The sequence below is a fragment of the Charadrius vociferus genome, unplaced genomic scaffold (assembly GCF_000708025.1).
Source record: "Charadrius vociferus isolate BGI_N301 unplaced genomic scaffold, ASM70802v2 scaffold429, whole genome shotgun sequence".
Taxonomy (NCBI): domain Eukaryota; kingdom Metazoa; phylum Chordata; class Aves; order Charadriiformes; family Charadriidae; genus Charadrius; species Charadrius vociferus.
Window position 1 is genome coordinate 2314246 of NW_009650250.1, and position 21346 is coordinate 2335591.

Sequence of the window (21346 nt, forward strand, 5' to 3'; positions counted from 1 at the left end):
GAGAGGTTAACTGAGGTGATGTTTCTGTTTGTGAGGGGAAACAAAATTCCTAACCTAGTCTTGGCACAGCAAAAAAAGAGAAGGATATCAAATGTTGCCTGTCCTTGAATGTTCCGGCCAGGAAACTTATGAGAGATCTCTGGTAGCACAGAAAGTGTTTTAGCGTTTGGTTTGTCTGAGCATTTCCCTTGTCCCGTCTTCTGGTTCTGTTTTTGAGAAACCTTCTAAAATGCAGCTAGTTACAGGTGTACGTACTGCATGATTCAAGTCATAGACCTGCTTTCAGGAAGCCTTGGATTTCAATAAAGTTGTATCTCTTTAAACATGAGGTGATGCTTCAGTAAATATGCAGTGCTGCAGTACAAAGCACAGATGTTGTGTGTGTGCCCAGATCAATCTTGTACATGTTCTGGTTTTTGCATGACAGAACATGAAGAGTCTGTGAAGTCTGAGGAAAAAGTCAGCAAAGGAAAAAGAGATAGGATGTTAGCACTGCTTTGTTTCAAATTACACTAAATCCCCTGTCATCCCCTGTGTCCCTCCCCCCTCCTGTTTTTCTCCTTTTTTTTTTTCTTTATCATTATAGAAAACCAGAATTAATTTGGTGCTGGAAAAACCTATTATGATATCAAAAAGGAGTATAGTGGTACACAAACTGGTTTTTTGGTCACTCCAGATTTGACACTTGATAGAGCAAGGAAGAAACCCTAGTTATTAGCTGGCTATTTTACTAAACAGTGAAGTGCAAGGTACAATATGGAGAATTGATGGCATATATGCTAAAATATAAAATGGTTTAGGTGATTTTGATTTCCATTGTTCTATCTGAGCATTTAAGAAAGAATGGTTTGGTACTTCTAATCAAACAATAACTATCTAATTAAAACATTTCTTTTTAAAATCCAGACTAAAGTGCATTGTACTAATGGATGCTGCCATAATATTCATGCTTTCAATTTTTAATCTGGTACCTTCTTTCTTAATATTGCTTTATTAAACTTAATTCGTGGTAGTTTGAAAAACAATGCTGGTTTCCTTTTTGTCTCCTGCCCTGCTTCGCAAATCGCTGGTGTACCTGTTGTAGGGTTTTATGGTTTGCATGAATCAGATTTGGACAAAGTCTTTCAGCTGCCTACAACCACCTTCATAGGAGGAAATGAGAACAGTCTGTCTTTACGAGAGATCATCAAACGGCTGGAGGTCAGTGGGACACTTTTGAATTTGTGATTGTTTTCATCCAAACAGAAGTGAACTTTTTCCAGTTGTCACTCAGAAAAAACTTTATCATTTGTCAATTATTAATAGAGCATGTAAAGAATTCAAATGACATTAAAAATAACCCACATACTGTTTCTAGAGATGGCAGCGCCATTAGTTTCATTGCCTGGATATGTGAAATACATAGATTAAGGATGAGTATAAAAGAGGGGAATATGGTAGAATACTAATTTAGGCCCTAGTTCTGTAAAGAGCTGATGTTGTTTGTAGAGCCTTTAGAACTGGTCTTTTAAGTGTCCTACCACAGATGAAACACCTTTGCATGCAGTACTCGGGACGTGCAAGGGCTGTTCTCAGAGCCCTAGCTTTAGTGAGACTTTTACCTGGGTAAGAATGCGAGGGTTGGGTACCAAATTCATGAAAGCCCAGCTGTAGCGTGTAGATAGTCATCGTCCTTGTTTTCCATCCCCAATCCTTTTTCTGGAGTTTCATTATCTGACGGGTGATATGGTTATGCCGTGTGAAATCATCAAAGCTAAAATAATTTAAAGCAAAAATAATATAAAGGAATAAACATAATTAGAGGGGATCTCCAAATAGCAAAACAGCAAGTATGAATGGTAATGAATTTGTAAACTACGGAGTTAGTAAATATTGGATATTCCTGATTGTGCTTTTTCCAGGATTTTGGAGTACTGAAGTTGTAGAGATTTCTTTTGCATGGTAATGAAATCCATTGGAGTAAAAAGAGCTAGGGGTGAGAAAATATTTTAAAGGATGAACTATAGAAATGAGTTACAAGAATGTAAAACAAAAAATTTAAAGTTACTGAGCGCATGAGAGTTCACGGCTTTGACCTGTTGCAAATGGGAGAGAATGTGTGGACTTGCACATTTGATTATTACGTTGACTTAGCTGAAGCACGAGAGGTTGTTAAGCTGCAACATCTCTTGTTGTGCGTTTGACCTCTTTATTTGCTTTTTGGTTTTTGCACTTGTAGCAAGTCTGTGCAGCAATTTTGAAGGGATAATCCTTAAAATTGTAATGTGCAAATAGATGGACAGAATCAATAGCAAAACCTTAAAGCCCCAAGGAATTGATTTGTGTTAAACAGAAATAACTCTATGGTTTCCTTATTGTCTCCAGAGCTTTGGAATTTTTTTTTTATTGAAGTTAGCATTAAATTCTTTTTTAGAAGCAGTAGAGAGCACATACTGTGTGTTCAGAGTGGTTTTGCCTCATATTAAACTCACACTAGGTCTTACTTCTGCTGAGTTGTATTTTGGACACATTTTTCTAGTGAAATATTCTTTTTAAGGTAAGAAAAAAAAAAATTAAAAAAGACTGAAGGAGATAAAATTTCTGAAGTGTCTTTGCATTTTTCCCTGTTCTTTCTCTGCTCTCAGCTGCTTGCATTCTTTTTCAGATTTCAGCCTTGACAGTTACCAGATAGTTTGTGTGAGGCTTCATAGCTGTCTTCTCATTGTCTTTATTGCTTGATTTCCAGTGACATTTAAAAAAGACAGGGTAAATTTTGATAAATGACTTGAAATCTTTGCTGGTGCATCTAAAGAAAAGACTCTATTGTGCCTGTAAGAGCAGTAGCGAGTTAGGTGAAATATGCCAGTCAGTTTAAGGCAGGTTTATTGGTCTACTTTGAATGTATTACCAAATAAGAATCTTCCAGATTAAAATTTTGAAATGTTACTTTGTAGAGAAAGCTTTCTGGCACAAAACTAGATTCAGTAAAATAATTTATTTGCTTATAGGATTACTGTGGGGAAGATATAATGGAAGAGGAAGAAGATAAGATAGCTTTCAGAAAAAAATATAATTTAGAAAAATATATTTGTTTCTTCATGGCCCATTAACTCGTAAAGCTTCTGTGTTGGTGTTTTCACATCCTAGAATACCTACTGCCAACACATTGGCTTGGAGTTCATGTTCATCAACGATGTGGAGCAGTGCCAGTGGATCCGGCAGAAGTTTGAGACGCCGGGAGTTATGAAGTTTACTAATGAGGAAAAAAGAACTTTGTTGGCAAGGCTGGTGCGCTCAATGAGGTACGCCGGGGTGGTGCGGGGAATCTGCCCTGTGACTGCTGGGTGTAAGCTGGTGTGGTCTGTCAACTGTTGAGGTAGAGGTGAGGAGTCTTAAGTGAAATCTGGAGTACAGGTGTGTGTAGTTAACCTGGCTGTGATATCAAAGGACAGCGTGTGCCATGAGGTATGTCAGCATCTGTGCAATGACCTGCCTATTTTCTTACATGGCAGGTTGTGTTCTGTATCACTTGTGCAGCCTTTAGTGGCATATCTGGCAATGTTTTCATTGGGTTTTGGGATAAACTGGGAGAAAATTGTTTTAACAGACTAGTAATATGCATCTGTGTTACTCATAACCTGTTTCAGAAAATAGGGGTCAGAACAACGCTGGATATACTGATCTTCTGCTATATTCTACCTACTGTGCATCTTTCTAGTAGCACATGATCAAAGGAAGCCACCCTAACAGTCAGCTCAAAGAGAATTTTTTGATGGGTGAAATGTTGACGTGAGCATTTTTTGACTTGCTGGGATGCTAACAGTTTCTTTGGAAAGCTTTGCCAAGGTGGAATTGGGTTTGAGAGGCATAACGTGATTTCAGGTCCTGGTTTTGCCCTTTTCCTTTTGAGGTATGCCAAGATGTGCTGTACTGTTGCACGACCTGGCAGCAGGAGTTTTGGTCTCTGCAATATATGAAAGCACATTTGGAAACAGCTTATTGATTGCTCCCATTGTGGGTATCTGTATGGAAATACTGTGATCCCACAGACAGAATTACCCTCTCACCCCTAGAACAAGACTGTCTTCTCAGACACAAGATTTATTACAGTTCTTACAATCTGAAGCAGTTCATATGTCCTTTGATAAACACGAGAGTTCTATAAAGACACATTTTTTGATTAAGCTTCTATATTCAAAGACTTAAAAATGAAGTACTTGTTGGAGGCGTTGGAAGATATTTTTACCAGGTTTTGGTTGCCAGTATTATAGCGAGATTGTTTGTCTGGTTAAAAGTGTCATTTAAACAGGAAAAAAAAGTCCCATAATGGTCAAATAAATATTGCACTTGAGTAAGTTTGTTTAACAAGCCCTCAGTATGAACCATCTCTATTTATAAGTCGTTTTTCATAAAGTCTCATTTCATAAGACTTGCTCCTAGTTGGGTGCTGAACACACGCAGTGACAGGGGATGAGCTGGCAGCCTCTGTGAACTCACAGTGGCATATGGGGGACTTGCGAGATGCGACTGGGGAATATTGTAGTTCTGCACACTTAGTGGCAGTTTGCCTCAAATAATGAACGTTCTGCCTGTCCGATACTGGCTTAACTAGCAGCTGCAAAGAGGAGGAAAACAGCGTGTGCAACCACCACTTTGATTTGCCCTGTAGGACTTGCTGTTCACGTGGGACCCCGCTTTCAGTTTATATAAACTGGCAGAGCCCTGCAGACTTGCTGGAGGAATTCTGGCAGCGTAGCTGAGCTGAGGGTCCGGCTCCTTGCTTAGATGCCTGAATTGTAAGGGTATTGATGGGTGAGCTAAGGAGAGTCTTCTGGCAGCTCTTCATTTCGCTGCTTTTAGGCCTTCAATCTAAAGAGGTAAATGTCAGCATTCGAAGTGAGGAATAAGCTGAGTATTAATGGATTATGACAGTGTTATGAGTCGAGGCATTGCACAGATGATGTAACCAATACAGTCATTTTCATGAAGATGTATTTTCTTTGCCTTTTGTATCTCCAAGCTTTACAATATATAATCCTTTCAGCGTTTGTTAAAAGGTACTTTTCAACCACTCGCATTGCCTCTGGCCCAAATGCATTAAAGAATGAAAGAACATAGAGCTGTCAAGGATTGACATCTTTCTCCTGCTGCAGCTGAGGCAGAGATACCGGTGTCCTAGTTCTTGGCACGTTACCAACCGTTACATCACGCGGTCTGAAGAGCCCTGCCACTGAGTAGGACCGATGAAATAGGCGTGCTTTCTGTTGTATTTCTCAAAGTATTTAATTGTCACTTCCAGAAAATACAGGTTCTCTGTTATGTCTTCTTCAATCCACAGAAAAGACTTCTTTGCTGTTACTCTGCCTTCCCACTGGTCAGTATACATTTTGTATACACGGGAAGGAGCAGAGGTTAACTTGGGAAGTGAATTTTGTCTGAGGTGGAAACTATTCTTCCTGTCTGAATTGTTTCAAAGTCCTGGTAAATACTTCTCAGAGAGAAGAGAAAGACAACTTAATTCTCTTCTGTGTCTCCCTCCCTACATGTGACTTACTTCCAGAGGCCTAAAAACATGTATTCACAGATGTTTTAAAACAGCGTATTGTAATTTTATTTGCTAAAAGATGTTTGACAATAAGTATTTTCTACATTATCTTAATACAAACACTCTCTCTTGTTTTTTTGGGTTTCTTTTTGGCCAAGATTTGAGGACTTCCTTGCTCGCAAGTGGTCTTCTGAAAAGAGATTTGGTTTGGAAGGATGTGAAGTAATGATTCCCGCGCTTAAGACCATCATTGATAAATCCAGTGAAATGGGAATTGAATATGTTATAATGGGGATGCCTCATAGGTAATGTCAATGGAAACCCCCCAACGAATGGGCTTCTTAACTTGAGACAAGTTTCGGGTTCTAGAATTATATTAATGAAGTTGATATGAGAGAAGCTAGGGTAGCAAGAGTCAGTCATGGTGAGTACTGGGTACGCAGAACTGTAACAAATACCTGTCCGTGAGAGGTTGCAGGTTTCACAGGGAAATGCGAGTGAAACTCTCTTCGGTGTGCTTTGAAGCTGCAAGCAAATGTGGTATCTATCCCATTGCATAGAGTCTAGAACTGAAAAAGCTTGGCGAGATAGGATCAAACTGACTTTTACAGTCTGCCTTAAATAATTATTAATCTCATCATGTTAAAACTGGTAGATATCTACAGAATTCATTGCTCCTACTTGGATAACTAGGTGTTATAAAATGTCTGTGGGAATGCATTGGAGGAACTTGCAATGGGAGGAGAAGGGGAGAATGAAGGGTTTCAGGTTCAAAAGTTTGAAGTGAACTTCTTACCTGCAAATTTCTGACAGAGATGGCTTGCTGATTTTATAATTTTTATGCTGTTAACTCTGTTATTACCTTTTTTAAGACATAACTATGTTTGGAATTTTCTTAGGGGTAGGCTGAATGTATTGGCTAACGTAATCCGAAAAGAGCTGGAGCAGATCTTCTGTCAGTTTGATCCCAAACTTGAAGCGGCTGATGAGGTAAGATGCTTCTTCAATGGACCTATACAGAGAGGTCAACATTCAGGGTAGTTTTTAGTCATTTTGGTCATGGTTATTACAAAAATAGCGTTATTGGCTGCTGAAATGCATTATCATCTCTTCTAGTTTGAGGAATATGTTTCGGTGAAATTTCTTAACAAATTTAAAGACTATACTGTATCTCTAATGTGCAGAAGGTGTCTTAGGAATGACTGTAGATAACCAAGTTCTAGGTCATTTGACTGAGTATGTATTCTCTAAGCATCTTTCTTTGTTTCATATAAAAGAAATGAGGATCAATATTCTGTAAACGTTTATCCAATATTGGATGGTGACACTAAGACAATGAAATAGGAGCAGTGTTCCAACTTGAAATTACGGTGTCAAACTGATGTACAATAAGCTAACTGCATTTTTCAGACCGAAGCACAAATTTTAGGTGTAGTCAGTCGGATGCAGCCAGCATGAATAACGTTCCTGAATTGTAACTACATCTTGCATGTTAGGGATCTGGGGATGTAAAATACCATCTGGGAATGTATCATGAAAGGATCAACCGAGCAACAAACAAGAAAATCACTCTGTCCCTGATGGCTAACCCTTCTCACTTGGAAGCAGTCGATCCTGTTGTGCAAGGGAAGACAAAAGCTGAACAGTTTTATCGAGGTGATACGGCAGGGAAAAAGGTAAAGATTTTTTTTTTAATATAGCAGCTCTTACTGGTAGTTTTTCATATTGTTTTTAATAAAAATAGTTTACTAGTAGTTTTGTATCACAGAGTCTTCTTCTCTTCCTCCTTCACAAAAGGTATATATCGCCTGTTGAGCTAGGTAAGGTTTTTGACATGGTACCTCAAGGGTAACTTCAGGAAGTAGGTTTAAAACTTTTTCATTTGCAAACAGCACAAAGGCAGCAGAATGCTGACAAATCCATGGTTTATTATAAAAATACAGTTCTGCTTTATAAGCACTGCAGAAATACTGAGCAAAGAAATCCTGTGGAGAAGCTTAAATTGGAGTTTTGCTTTCTAATATGTGTGTGGATATGTGTGTATAATCCTCCCCCGTAGGTTATGTCCATATTATTACATGGGGATGCTGCCTTTGCAGGACAAGGAGTGGTTTATGAGACGTTTCATCTCAGTGACCTCCCATCCTACACCACGAATGGCACTATTCATGTTGTGGTGAACAACCAGGTAACAAGCAGAGAGTTTTCCGATCGGTTTGTCTGCTGAATAGTTGCTAGTGTATTTCTTTTTGTTTGTTATTAACTGGGTTCATTGTCACCTCTGTTTATTAGAATGGTTAGGATGTTCCTGAAAAAGATCATAGTATCTAGCGACTCTGAGTGGATAATATTTTATCACCTACATTTATTTCATTCCATTTATAACACTTAATCAGATTAGGTTTGATTTGTTTTGTTTCTAAGGCAGCAAAGAGAAGCTAGCTAGCCAAAATGAAGAGCTGATACCACTGCTGTGTAAATGACTATTAAATTAAAACTTCAGGTGTTCAAAACAAAGTAGAGGGAGGTGCCCACATTTTAATGGAAGTTTCTGGAATTTTTAGATTGGCTTCACCACAGACCCCCGCATGGCCCGTTCATCTCCATATCCTACTGATGTTGCTCGTGTGGTCAATGCTCCCATTTTTCATGTGAACGCTGATGACCCTGAGGCAGTGATGTATGTGTGCAGTGTAGCTGCAGAATGGCGAAACACATTTAATAAAGATGTAGTAGTTGACTTGGTAAGTCTTCGTTTTCTTAACTTTTCCTTCTGTGTATTACGTACTACTCTTTTATTTTTATGTGGCTTAGAAGACCCAATCAAGAAACATATTTTGATTTTAATCGCCTTTTAATTTCTTCATTTAAAAAACCCCAAACATCTAACAGCCCCACATACTAAAATCTCTGTAAAACCATGAAATTGAGAGACTTCATTTTACATTTTTCCTTACTGACAGAAACAACCTTTGCCTTTGTAGGTTTGTTACCGTAGGAGAGGACACAATGAAATGGATGAGCCGATGTTCACCCAGCCTCTAATGTATAAGCAGATTCATAAGCAGGTGCCGGTGCTGAAGAAGTACGCTGATAAACTGATTGCAGATGGGACTGTAACACTGCAGGAGTTTGAGGTACATGTCAACAGAGTTACAGGGAACTTAAGCTGTCAGTAGGAAGACAGAGCTGTCACTGTATGCTGTCTGCGTAAAAACCTTCCTTTCATTACTGTGATAAGTCTTCACCCTTTGACGCTTTCTGATTCACTTTGGTTTGGATTTTCCTGTAACATAGATAGTATTGTCACATTGTCCACAAAAGGACCGAAAGTGCTGTGAAGTAATTAATACATATTGCACAGAAAAAAAACTTCCTTCAGTTCTGAGATTTGTAAAAGGTGATGAGGTGTGAATGTTGGAGATGGAGGCATTTGTCAGCTGTTCTTCAGCTCTAGAATCTTGATTCAGCAGTGAGACAGTATTTGAGTGCTCATAGGTATAACTGTAGCGTCATGTTGATAACCTTGGCAGGCTTGCAACCAGCAGTAATGCAATCAAATCAATTTAACCTTTTTATTTTCCTGCAATAATTCAACTAAGCTCATTTGAAATATTCCAGAAGGATGCAGTGTGGAGTCTGGTGCCTGTATTAAACTGGTTAGGTCTTTACCTTAATCTTTTTGAAAGCGAATGTGTAGAGTGCAGATGCAACAAAGGACCTTCTGAGAAGGTGTGGCTAACTGTGTAGCGGCACAGTATCGCAGATCAACAAAAAAGCAGCTTGTGTAGGTGCATTCTGCTAAATAAAGATTAGCTAGCTCAGTAACTTGAGTGTTGTTTTGGATTGAAACACAGATATTGTAGAGGCATTCTGCCTGTACAGAATATGGCTTTGTATCTGTTGCCATTGATAGGTGTGGGCAGCAGATTCTTAGCTAAACTGTCCTAGCCAGACTAGTTTTTCTAGGAGGTTCTTTTCTAGGTTTTAGTGGCTTCTGTATCCTGAAGGATAAATGCTGGATTATGCTGATCTTAGAAGTATGACTGTAAATTATATTTGGTACCTCAGTTCTGTCTCATTCTAGAGTAATGCTTGCAACTTCAGCTCTTGGTACTCTCCTCTGTAACGCTGGTCCAATAAACTAAGTAATTTATTTAGGGTAATGTGGGTAAGCATGTTTCCAGAAGGCAATTTGATCCTAGATAAAATGAAATTGTTTGTTTGCATAGTTGTAACTACATTTTCTTTTGGGGCTAAATAATTGTTTTTATCATACTGAATAGCAAGTGTCATCTGTAAGATACAAAGGTGTTATGTTTATCCATTTTAAAAAGAAAGTTTTTGTTCTACAGGAAGAAATTGCAAAGTATGATAGAATATGTGAAGAAGCATATACTAGATCTAAGGATAACAAGATCCTACATATCAAGCACTGGCTTGATTCACCTTGGCCTGGTAAAAGTGTCCTTTCACTTATCCTAGTGTTAATATTATTGTGCTTTTATTTTGAGCCATATTCTAGGACTCTTAAATGGTTCTTATCAGACAGTGTTCCTTTAAAATAAAATACGGGACCTTTAGTTTGCCCCTTTTAATAGTAAATAAAACATTCTGCCAGATCAACTTGAAAGAGGTGTTTTTCTTAAAAAACCATGTAAAGTAAGGCGGGACTTCGAAAAAGATGCCTTTTCAGTTTAGCAGAAAAGTGTTTTTCCTGTAATGTTAACTGTCTGTGCCCTCAGGAAGGAGTGTGTCTCATGATCCTTTTTTTTTTTTTTTTTTTTGAGGGATTGAGGTGCCTTTTATTGGATGTCTCTGTCAGGGACTTCACAGGGGGTGAAAGCAGAAACAAAACAAATCACTGTGTGCCTGTAAGATCAAATTCTGTTGTCATGCAGACAAACAAAATGATTGTGTCTCCCAGTGAAAGGTGAAGATCTAGGTTTAGGCTGCTGCTTAGAATGTCTCTTAAGAGTTGTGAGTTTTTAAATGAATTGTAGACAGTGTAGATATCTCTTAATCAGCCCTTGAACATCTCACCAAATCTTTTACTTCCAGGATTCTTTAACGTGGATGGAGAACCCAAGAGCATGTCATGTCCTCCAACTGGCATTTCGGAAGACCTTCTGACTCACATTGGCAATGTAGCTAGCTCAGTGCCAGTCAAAGACTTCAAAATACATGCAGGTCAGCTGGAGTCTTTGTTTCTCCTAGTGGCTACGTTTCTTGCTCAGATTTTATATTTCTGCACACGAGTTGCTGTTGGGCCATTTCCCAAAGAGGAAAATGCCTGTGACTTTTATTTTAACTCTTCCACCCTATGGGCAAGGAGAATGTGACAGTTAAGGTCCTGCTGCTTGTTCTCAGCATGATGTTCTTTCAGTATCATGCTACTTCTGTTCCCTACCTCATTAGAATAGAAATTCCTTTGAGGGAGGTAAAAGTCGCTTTGTAACGTTAAGTTAATACCTCCTCTCATTCTTCAAGGCCTTGTGGAAAACGCTGCTTCTGTGCAGCACCTTTGTGGGACATACTGGGAAGTAAGGCACCAATCTCGGGAAGCATTATGAATGTTTTTTCTTAATGCTAAAACCAGTGGTAATTTGAAGTCCGCTTAAGACACTCTTCTTGTGGTTAGATAACTTTCTACTCAGCGATTAGCTTGGTCTTTTCAGACCTGGAAACATCGCTGATATACCATGAGCCTAATTTTAGTACAGCTTAATGGACTCTGTGGGCAAATTCAGACACAGTTTTTCTTTCAGCTTACCATGTAGCATTGATAGTAGCACAAATCTAGCATTTTCTGAAAAAGTCTTAGCTTTTGGTCTGAAGAGATTCAGATTTGGATTTGGCATCTTTTACAGTAAGAATTTAAATGTGCCTGTCTCACCGGGGAGCACCTGGCACTGTGTCAAAGTTCTGAGTTAATTCTTTTACTCCCTGGTCAGGTTGAAGTCAAGCAGCTCTACAGGGAGCAATAACATGTTCATTCACGGGGAAACATGGAGACACTTTGTTTAGGGGATTTTTTTGTTGTTGTTGTTGGCTGGTAGGGAATCTATTTGAGATCGGGAGCTCTTTTTTTCCTGGTAAAATCTCTAGCTGGTCTTTCTTCTCCGGGGTCATCCATCAAGCAATAAAGTATGTCTGCCGTACTCGTTCTATGTGTTTGTGTTCCTTTGGGACAATTAAACACTGTTACATGCAACGATGATAGGGAATTCCCAGTTATCAATTGCAAGCTCGTTGAGCAGATACAATTAATAGATGAACGTTGAAACTCTTCTACACACGTTTGGTATATTCTAAAGAGAAAATTTTCAAGATTTTTTTTTTTTTAACTTAAAATGCAATAATTTCGATGAGAGAATTGTTTTATGTGGAAATAAAGCAGGGTGGTTTTTTTTTAAATGACGACAGTAACTAAGGGAAATATGGCAAAATAACAAATAGGACAGCTTGCAAAAAGCATCAGTGAAATTGTGAAAACAAGATTGTGTCAAGTGACACTGAATACACTAGGCTTATAGCCTCAAAGCTGGAAGCACCCATGTGCAGCTTTGAAGTTTTATTCCCTTTAAAAGTCACAGTGTTGCAAATGGTGTTTTGGCTTACCAAGCTATAAAAACTTCACCATGTAAAAAAAAAAAAACAACCAAAAAAACAACAAAAAACCCAAAACCAACCAACCAAACAAAAACCCAAACAAAAAGCAAACCAAAACAATAAAAAAACCCAAACAAACAAACAAAAAAACCAACCAAAAAAAAAAAAAACAAACCAAAAACCATAACTTCCAGTTAGCAACTGAAAATCCCTTGGCAACTGCTAGAATTTCCTATTTAAATGATATTCATAGTATTGATTAATCCAGCTGATTTCTCTTTGTTACATCTCCAAAAGTCCAATGAGATGAATGCTAAGAAAAAATGAGAGAGAAGAAAATATCACAAACCCGATAGCTGATATTTTCAATCTCTTATAAGACAGTACTTGGTGTTAGAGATGTGAAAATAAAGTAGTATTTCACCATGAGTCCTGTTAGTTGTCCTCAGTAGTTTCCGACTCAACCAATTTTATTTTCTTCTTCTTAAAAAAAGGTGTGAACACTATGCAGCCCTTTGCCTGGGAAACAAGTTGCTCTGCTAGCACTTCAGTTCCAGAGGAACAATTTGTAGACCCTATTAGCATCTGTATTTAACTTAGCCAGTGGGGAAGGAGAATGGTGAATATGATGTGAATCTAAAATATCTCTGAAGTTGGTCCATTGATTTCTGATCTTTATTCCAATGCAGGACTCTCTCGGATTTTGAGAGCCCGCTTGGAAATGACCAAGAAGAGGGTTGTTGACTGGGCCTTAGCAGAATACATGGCTTTTGGCTCTTTTCTGAAAGAAGGGATCCATGTCCGACTAAGTGGACAGGATGTGGAGAGGGGTACTTTCAGGTGAGTACCAAGATAACTGTTAAATGCTGTCCCATACCTAAAGAAACACCTTAATGTTTTTTTAAGTAGTGTGGCCTTCTGCAGGGAAGGGGAAATTGAGGGGAAGTTCAGGATCAATCTGGATGTTATAGATTCAAGAATAATCAAATCTCTTGGGTCTCTGTAAACAGTATTTTAAAGAGTTATAAGAATTTAAGGCAGGACAAGTGTTCTTGGATACTTTTTTCCTTCTCTTGCTGAAAAGCAGAAGTGATTTTTTTTTTTTTTTTCTTTTCCTCCCGCTTCTTAACTAAAAATTCAGCTGCAATCCATCTAATTGCTGAGAAGTAAAAGAAGGGTATTTGCTGCTGCAGATTCTGAAGTCTTTTAAATACCATTCCAGTGGTGGCTGCTTGGAACTCGGGTATCCTGTGAACAAACACATTGCCGCTTGGCAAGGCTTTTTTAAGTGAAACAGGATCCTTTGTACTGAGACTTTTAATGACTATGGAGCATGAATGAATGCAGAATCTGATCGCTTGGTAAAAATATATACAGTTCTGCTGCCTTACCTGATTCTCCGTGGAGTGAAATGCTAATGATGTATTTAATTGAAGCCTTCGATGCGAAGCCCGTTGCTGGGGGTGAAGGAACTAGCAGCTGCACTGTGCTTCATTGTGAATGCTTGCAGAAAAGAGAAATAAATCTTGGTGCCTGTCTTCTCTGGTACAGTGCTCTGATTTCTGTGCTGAGCTTCATTTGGTATCCAGTCTTTTGGGCTTTCTCTTTTTTGCTCCCATTCTAATGGCAGTTTAACAAAATCCTTCAGACAAGACCTGAAAACAAAACTGGAAATGGGGAGATTCCACCCCGCCACTCCCTCATCCCCACAATTTCTCATCCTCCTTGATTTCGGTACCATGGTCTTGTAGAGAGGTGAGCATCTCCTGGGAGCGGAACATGTGTGTGCATTTTTTAGCAACCCGCCCACCTATTTCAGGTGAGTGCTTAGTCATGTCTTGCACACGCCTATAGACTGGAGAATACTGATTCTCTGCATTCCCAGTTCTCTCACTGGTGGAAGAGAATTTTACAGAACCGTTGTCTAGCTTTTGATGTTTGTTTAAGATAAAAATAATAGTTGTGCTCACAGCAATATAGGGGACAGAAAGAAAAAATGTGTTCAAATAAAAAGCTGTTCAGAGTGAAGACTAGCTAAGGATTCATTCCTGTGCCATGTGGATTTTATTATTCAGTCTTTTAGAAAAGGAGTAAAAAGGCATTCAAATAAATTCTTGTGAAGTTCAGGTCTGAAGCTGGTATGCAGATGTGTGATTTATAGTAACCTGGTTCTGCTTTACTGCATGGTTTTGAGTTTGCCTGATGGATAGCGGGATCTACAAAATACTAGTCTATGGTGTGATTATGAATTTTTGTTATGAATGTGATAGGGCAGTTGCACAATAAAGGTTGAGATTAAAATAATGCCTTGGACCTGAGGAGGTCAGAGAATATTCAACTACTCTGTTAAAACAGAAGGGAACTGTGTAGAAATGTGTAAGACTTAGCCTGGTATGCTGTGTTCAGGCTCATTTAATCAGAGGAACAGGTTAACTTGTGGTATGGGCATATCTAAGAGATGCTGCAGTTCTCAATAGAGCCGCTCTTTTTTAGCTCTGGTTTGGTTTCTTTGTCATTTGTAATAAAGGTGAGCAACTTCCATAACAACTGAAGACGTCTGCAAATGCTAGTGCATTTTTATTGGAAAAAACACATTGCAAATACATAGAAAGTATATGTCATTTTATCCTGTCTTTGGACTGAGAAGATCCTTCTTCACCCCAAAAAATCCTTGGACGAATCTTTGGGAGTAATTGAAGAGGGAGTATCGGCTAGAATTTGGGAAGACCTGAAGATACTGCATTGCCATAATAAAAATAACACAATGGGAGTGCTTTCATTATTTTGGAGCATCTGAAGTACTGTCTAGGAAATAGTACTCTCTGTCAGTATTCAATGTGACAACTTGCTTTCTTCCTATTTCAGAGTAAAACATTGCTAATAGGCAGAAAGTAGATAAAGCTGCAGATAGAAGGACTTGGCCCCTTCTCATCTTGGAGATGCAGTCTGGAGAAGGTGTAGGGTTCCGGTCCGGTTACGGGCTCAGGGAAGGTTTCTGGTGATCCCGAGAGTGAGACTAAGACACAAACAAGGTCAGATGCCGCTCATTAGGCTATTTATTGGATGATTACAGGAGTAGAGCAATAAAAAAGACAAGAAACATTAGGAGGACATCAAGCAAGCATTCAGAGAGGTAGTCACCAACGTAGTCACCAAAGTAGTCACCATCAGGGATCCAGCGGTGTCCCGTTGGTCTGAATTCTTCATCCAGCGGCATCCCATTGGACTTTATTCTTCTATTCTTTGGTGGCGTGCTGCCAGCACTGAGGCTTGCTTCTACCGTCTTTTATTCAGGATTTGGCGCGTGTGCATCTGTTTCACGTGCTGTTTGTGTGCCTCTGGTTATAGCTGTCGTGCGCTTCGGGTACTCTTGGCAGTAGATAGGACAGGCTTTTTGGCAGGCTGCCGGTCCAGCCTGGATAACAGCTGGGTCTAGTGGTGCCTGATGAGCAAGAGGGCGTTGCTTATAGCAAGTTCACGCAAGTTCCTTGCAAGCTGCAGTGTCGCTGGGTTGTGCAGTGCTGCCTTGTTTCGTTAGGCAAGTACACACAAGCAAGCTTCGAGACAACTCTTAGAAATTTCGGTCCCTCACAGAAGGGAAGGGAAGGGAAGCGGGAGAGAGATACTTGATTCTGTACTGGTTTGATGCCAGTAAACCTGACAATCGTGCAACACCAAAATCTGACTTGCGTGTTTGTATTTCTGGCTATCCGTCTATGCTCGTTGTAATCACCTTTTGCTGAAGAAACACAAAACTTGATGCCCAAGAAGCTTATCGCCTAGCTAGGCCTCCTGTCTGCCGCTGAATGACAAAAATAAAATGACAGTGTCAAAAATTATTTCTGCCTAACAGTTGTCTGGTACGTGTATTTTCCCCTATCTCTCTCCCTCCCTCCTCACGCTGTGCTTCAAAGATACTCTGTCTTTTCCTGGCCTTACGTTGTTGACTTCTAAATACATTTCAGAGCTCTTTCGCTCGCGTTCGTTATAGCAAAGGGAAGTACAAAAAGGTTCAGTCTTCAGTTCAGCGTTGCAGCTCTACAACGCACAGTAGTTGTTACCAGTGTAATCACTGTCCGTATGTTAGCAGTTGTAAAGCTGGACATATTGGTGTGATTCACTCAGTTAGTCTGCTCAGAGAGTTAATGGATTACAGTAATTACTTCAGTCATCTCTGTTTTGGTAGTGTTCCTCGGTGCCCCATTCTAATGCTGATTAATGGTGTTCTAGAGAACTGTAAATGGCGCATGCAAGTGGAAATAGCAGGAAAGAGGATACAACTGCTTCAGGTCTTGGTGCTGAGACTAGATTAGATTAAATTTTTGCATATAAGACAAACAACAGTTGTTTTAAGGAAAAGATTAATAGAATTTGCCGGGGAGGCAGAGGGAAAGGTTTTAATAACATTTTTGTCTTGGTTTTATTTTTACTTTAATCAGTCTATTTTATAGTAACAACCTGCCCACCTTTTCCCCTCTCCTCCCGAGTTCTACTAGCGATAAGATATTTTCAGCTTCCGTGAGTGCTTGAGAACAAGCTTGGATAGTCAGTGAAAGTCCTTATAGTGCAGCAACTGTATTTAGGCATGTGATGGTATCGCTAGTTTTCCAAACCAGGGTGTTGTGTAAAGCAAAGGTAACTGTGGTGTTTGCATGCTTTCTAGAACATAGCTTTGATGGTTTATCTTTGAAAATAGCTCTGTTAAAGACCAAAGTTATTCTTGGCTAATAAATTTCTGTCAATGCTTGTTTGCAGCCATCGTCATCACGTGCTTCATGATCAAGAGGTTGACAAGAGAACGTGTGTCCCCATGAATCACCTCTGGGAGCAGCAGGCCCCCTATACTGTGTGCAACAGCTCCCTCTCCGAATATGGTGTCTTAGGTATGTCTCGGGGAGCATCTGACTATCTGATGTTTTCATAGGTCTCAAACAAGATGTCGGAGCTGATGACTGCTAATTAAGAGGATTAATTAAGTGTGCTTGCAGTGCAAAACTTCCTGCACTCTTCAAACGGTACACCTGTTTGTTTAGGCTGCTTAGAACAAGCTTGTACTTCAAAACTGTAAACCAGGAGACTTAAGCAGCTTTTGATGGAAAAGTCGCAGAACATGTTAGCATTGGTCTCATTAGTATTCAACAGGAAATTGCATAGTAATGCCAGGGAATGCATTTCAGAGGATAACGTAGCCGTACAAGAAGCAGAGCTCAGCAAGAAAGAGAATGTGGAAAAAGCTGTAAAACAGTTATATACGAAACAGGTATCAAAGCCCTCCCTCTCAGGTTCTGGCATCTTTTAGAGAGGCATCCCCACATTTTACTGTTAGGGGATTCAGTTGGAAGTATCCATCTGTTGTGGTTGATGTCGGCAATGCTGGTACATGCACCTAGTGCTTTCTCAAAAGGGGAGGAGCTGTCAACGAAATCAGGGACACTTTGTAACACAGATGTAAAAATCCATCCTATCCTTATTTGAACTACTATTCTGAATGGTGCTATCTCAAGAAAACAAATTCTTGTTAGTGGTTGTATTAATCATAGTGAATTATAGTTTTGGTACTGAACAGATTTTTTCAGCTTCAGCCACAGAGAATGGATAACCTCACTCTGACATGACGAGGGTGGCAAGAGGAATGTGGACCCCAAAACAAACGCATCTAATAATTTATCAAAAATGTTATTGATTCTATGGATAAATAATGAAGTATTGTTTCATATCCATTTCAGAGCTAGTGTGAAAGAAAAAGATGAGACATTGTAGTAATAAAGATGGTAATTGATAGCTGCTTACTTCAAAGTTCCAGAAATACTTGATCACATAGTCTTTTTTACATGTCATGGTTTAACCCCAGCTGGCAACTAAGCCCCACGCAGCCACTCACTCACTCCCCGCCGGTGGGATAGGGGAGAGAATCGGAAGGGTAAAAGGGAGAAAACTTGTAGGTTGAGATAAAGACAGTTTAATAGGTAAAGCAAAAGCCGCGCACACAAGCAAAGCAAGGAATTCATTCAATACTTCCCATGGGCAGGCAGGCGTTCAGCCATCCCCAGGGAAGCAGGGCTCCATCACGCGTGACGGTGACTTGGGAAGACAAACACGTAACTCCGAATGTGCCCCCATTCCTCCTTCCCCCCAGCTTTATAAGCTGAGCATGATGTCATGTGGCATGGAATACCCTTTTGGCCAGTTGGGGTCAGCTGTCCCGGCTGTGTCCCCTCCCAACTCCTTGTGCACCCCCAGCCTGCTCGCTGGTGGGGTGGGGTGAGGAGCAGAAAAGGCCTTGGTGCTGTGTAAGCACTGCTCAGCAATAACGAAAACATCGCTGTGTTATCAGCTGTTTCCAGCACAAATCCAAAACATAGCCCCATACCAGCTACTGTGAAGAAATTTAATGCTACTCCAGCCAAAACCAGCACCCAGCACAACATATGCTCTGTATTACCTATTGCTAATAATATTAAAATGGTATAAAACTGTGCAGTTGAAGCATGGGCTGAAGAGCTGAGATTTTTGGGGGTGTTTTTGTTAGCTCTGTGGTGGAATTGGAGTCAACAGAAGTTTGTATCTCTATAAGCTAATATAGTAACATGTAAATGTGAACTCTAAATAGAAGAGTGCAAAAGATGATGTGTATAAACACAAGAAAAATAATTGGCATAGATAAAAAGCAATAATTTAATTTCGGAGAATGATTTCTTTTGTTTATTTCTGGTTTCCTATTGTTTCTCACAATTTAGTCTGGGATTTCTTAACTTGAGCCTGTTTACAGTGTTGCAACAAATTTTAAGTAAGGTAAGTGGGTCATAGGTTTCTGGGTTTGGGGTTGGGTTTCTTGGGTTTTTTTTTTTACATTCAAATAATGCACCCAAATGTGAAAGTGACAAATGTATGGATATGGTTGAAATCTGATTTTGTTCCAAAAGTTACACCTCAATAGGTCTAGGAAGCCTAGCGTTGATACCGTGCTAAGGGCAATTCTTACTGCCACAATTCTGTTCTTCAAAAAAGTTAACGAAGTAGGCACTCTTTCTTTCTCTTTCTTGAGCTCATCCTGCTCGCTATTGCTCTTCCCCCTTCCCCAGCAGTAGAAATGTGAAAGTTGATTTAGTAACTTTCATTGAATACAAGCAATAGGGCAAAATACAGGTTTGTTTGTACGCTGAAAACACGAGTACTATTTCTGCACAATTCTGCTTCAGCAGATGTGATGACAGGTTCTTCAAAACTAACTTGATATTTTTAATTGTTAAGAACCTTAAATCCCTTGTCTGAGCTATTTTCTAACAGTAAAGGAGATTAAATTGATAGAAATAGTTGGTGAGTGATGACTATTTTTTTTTTAAACTAAAACCACCATGTTTTTATGTTGAAGTGATTTTATAATTAAGTTTCCTCCCCCTTGCTAGCGTTTACTAATCGACCTTCTCCAACATGTTTACTCTTGTGTTTTGTATCCATAGAGAGACAGTGTTGGGCTAAGCAGCAGTGTGTGAACGTGTCTCGTCTAGTTAAGCATCTCAGTCAAAGAGAGTGTACTAGAATTGTTGCCTGTTTGACTGGTAACATCACTGGGTCTCCTTTTTAGTATGTGGAAGATTAAGTGAACCTTTGCAGTTGTTCAGGGAGTTGATTCATGAGTAGTTGCAAAAACCCCCAACGCTTTATTTTCTCTAACTGCTATTTCTACTATATAAGCCTGTTACAAGGAAGAGTTTGCGATTAGTGCCCTAAAGTGGGGGGGTGGGAGGGTTGTCAGAGGATATTAAAAAAAAAAAAAAAAAAAGTGTTAAGAATTTAATTTATGACTGTGTTAACAGGCAGCACCTCAGAAGCATTTTGGGAATTCCCTTAGTTTCTGTGAATTAGAGCTAAGTAAAAATGGATTGAACAGCCCAGCGTGATAAAACTACAGATTATTTTCTTGGCAGGTACATATGCCAAGAGCTGGCATCTGTTCAGAGCTGTGAGCTTTGCACCAAGTTATTGTTGAGCTGGTTAGGAATACCTGGGGTGTAACTGCTCCATTAAAATGATACTCTGACAAGATTGATTTCACTTAAAAATAAAACAAAGGCAGTCTTGTTAACTTGTAGTTCAAACAATTGCTTATGTTTTGTATACAGGGAGCTGTGGAGTGTGTGTACTGAGGCATTAAATCAGAGTATTTAACTACCTCTGATAATTTTGTTTGACATCCTCTGTCTACTATTTTTAGCTATATCCAGATTATTACAATTCAGTTGTGCATCCACTCATCTAGCTATAAATTTTCCCTTTTACTGAAACTGAATGTCTGGCAATGTAAGTGATGGCTGTGTGAAGTCATTTAAGCAAAGAAATTTGTCTGAGTTTATTTGCTGATCGAGATAGAGGAGAAAAGCAGAAGTAACTTACAGGCAGTCCATGCTACCTCTTCAGCATTTTTAAAATACTTGAAAGGATCTCCTGTCTGTCTTTACTGCTCTCAGAATGACTTGTGTAGTGTTGACTCTCCATCGAGGAGGTGTGATTCTCCCTGTCAGGTTCAGTACTGGCTTTGAGAGGTCTTGGGCTGTAGCATCCCGTATTGGGAACTTCCAGGGAACATCCAGGCAAGATAGACTTGGAGCTAGTGTGTAGTTCAACAAATTCCTGAACCATGAGACCTGGAGTACAGCTTTTTCAAGGGGGAAGTTCATGTTTAAAGGAAAAGATGAAGGGAAGAGGACAGGTATTGATTTAAACTTTTTTTTTTTTTTGGCAACGCACTCCTTGGGTGAAATAGGTAGTATTACTACTCATTCAGAACAACATATTTTTAAGGTTGGGAGTAGCAAATACAATTACCTGTCAGAAATTGTGTTAAGAAATAGGACAGACTGTAGTAACCAAGGACCAAGTTCTCAATGGCACCTGCATGGAGCTCTGAGAAGGCATCAGTCTTTCTGTTTAATAGAGTCAGCCACCAGATGGGTATTAACTTCACTTTTTCCTGGGCTCTCTTTGGGTTTGTGAAAGGATGCATGTCCCTCCGTTAATTCCTGTGCTTAGATTTTCTGTGAAACATAGCACAAATCTGTTTTGTAACTTTCCTCATTCTGACATTAAATCCTTGCACTGATAAGCCCTCTATAACTGTTACTTAACATTCATGCCTTAAGTCACTTTAAAATCATATTGAATTAAGCTATAGCCTTACTTAACGTTAATTGAAAAACTACAGTTCTTATG

General features: G+C 39.4%; 1 protein-coding gene across 4 annotated transcripts in view; it reads left to right on the plus strand.

Annotated features, from left to right (window-relative positions):
* OGDHL (oxoglutarate dehydrogenase-like) overlaps positions 1-21346 on the plus strand; it is a 47128-nt gene that overhangs the window by 12297 nt on the left and 13485 nt on the right. For 3 of the 4 annotated variants that reach the window (XM_009893042.1, XM_009893043.1, XM_009893047.1), the window contains 12 exons: positions 1085-1200; positions 3127-3281; positions 5683-5829; positions 6424-6514; positions 7021-7200; positions 7584-7712; positions 8089-8268; positions 8509-8661; positions 9880-9982; positions 10586-10714; positions 12826-12976; positions 16892-17019. In XM_009893042.1, coding sequence (XP_009891344.1) covers positions 1085-1200; positions 3127-3281; positions 5683-5829; positions 6424-6514; positions 7021-7200; positions 7584-7712; positions 8089-8268; positions 8509-8661; positions 9880-9982; positions 10586-10714; positions 12826-12976; positions 16892-17019 — 1662 coding nt within the window. Of the gene's footprint in view, positions 1-1051; positions 1201-3126; positions 3282-5682; positions 5830-6423; positions 6515-7020; positions 7201-7583; positions 7713-8088; positions 8269-8508; positions 8662-9879; positions 9983-10585; positions 10715-12825; positions 12977-16891; positions 17020-21346 lie in introns of all 4 variants that reach the window. The other variant, XM_009893044.1, reaches the window with a different exon arrangement.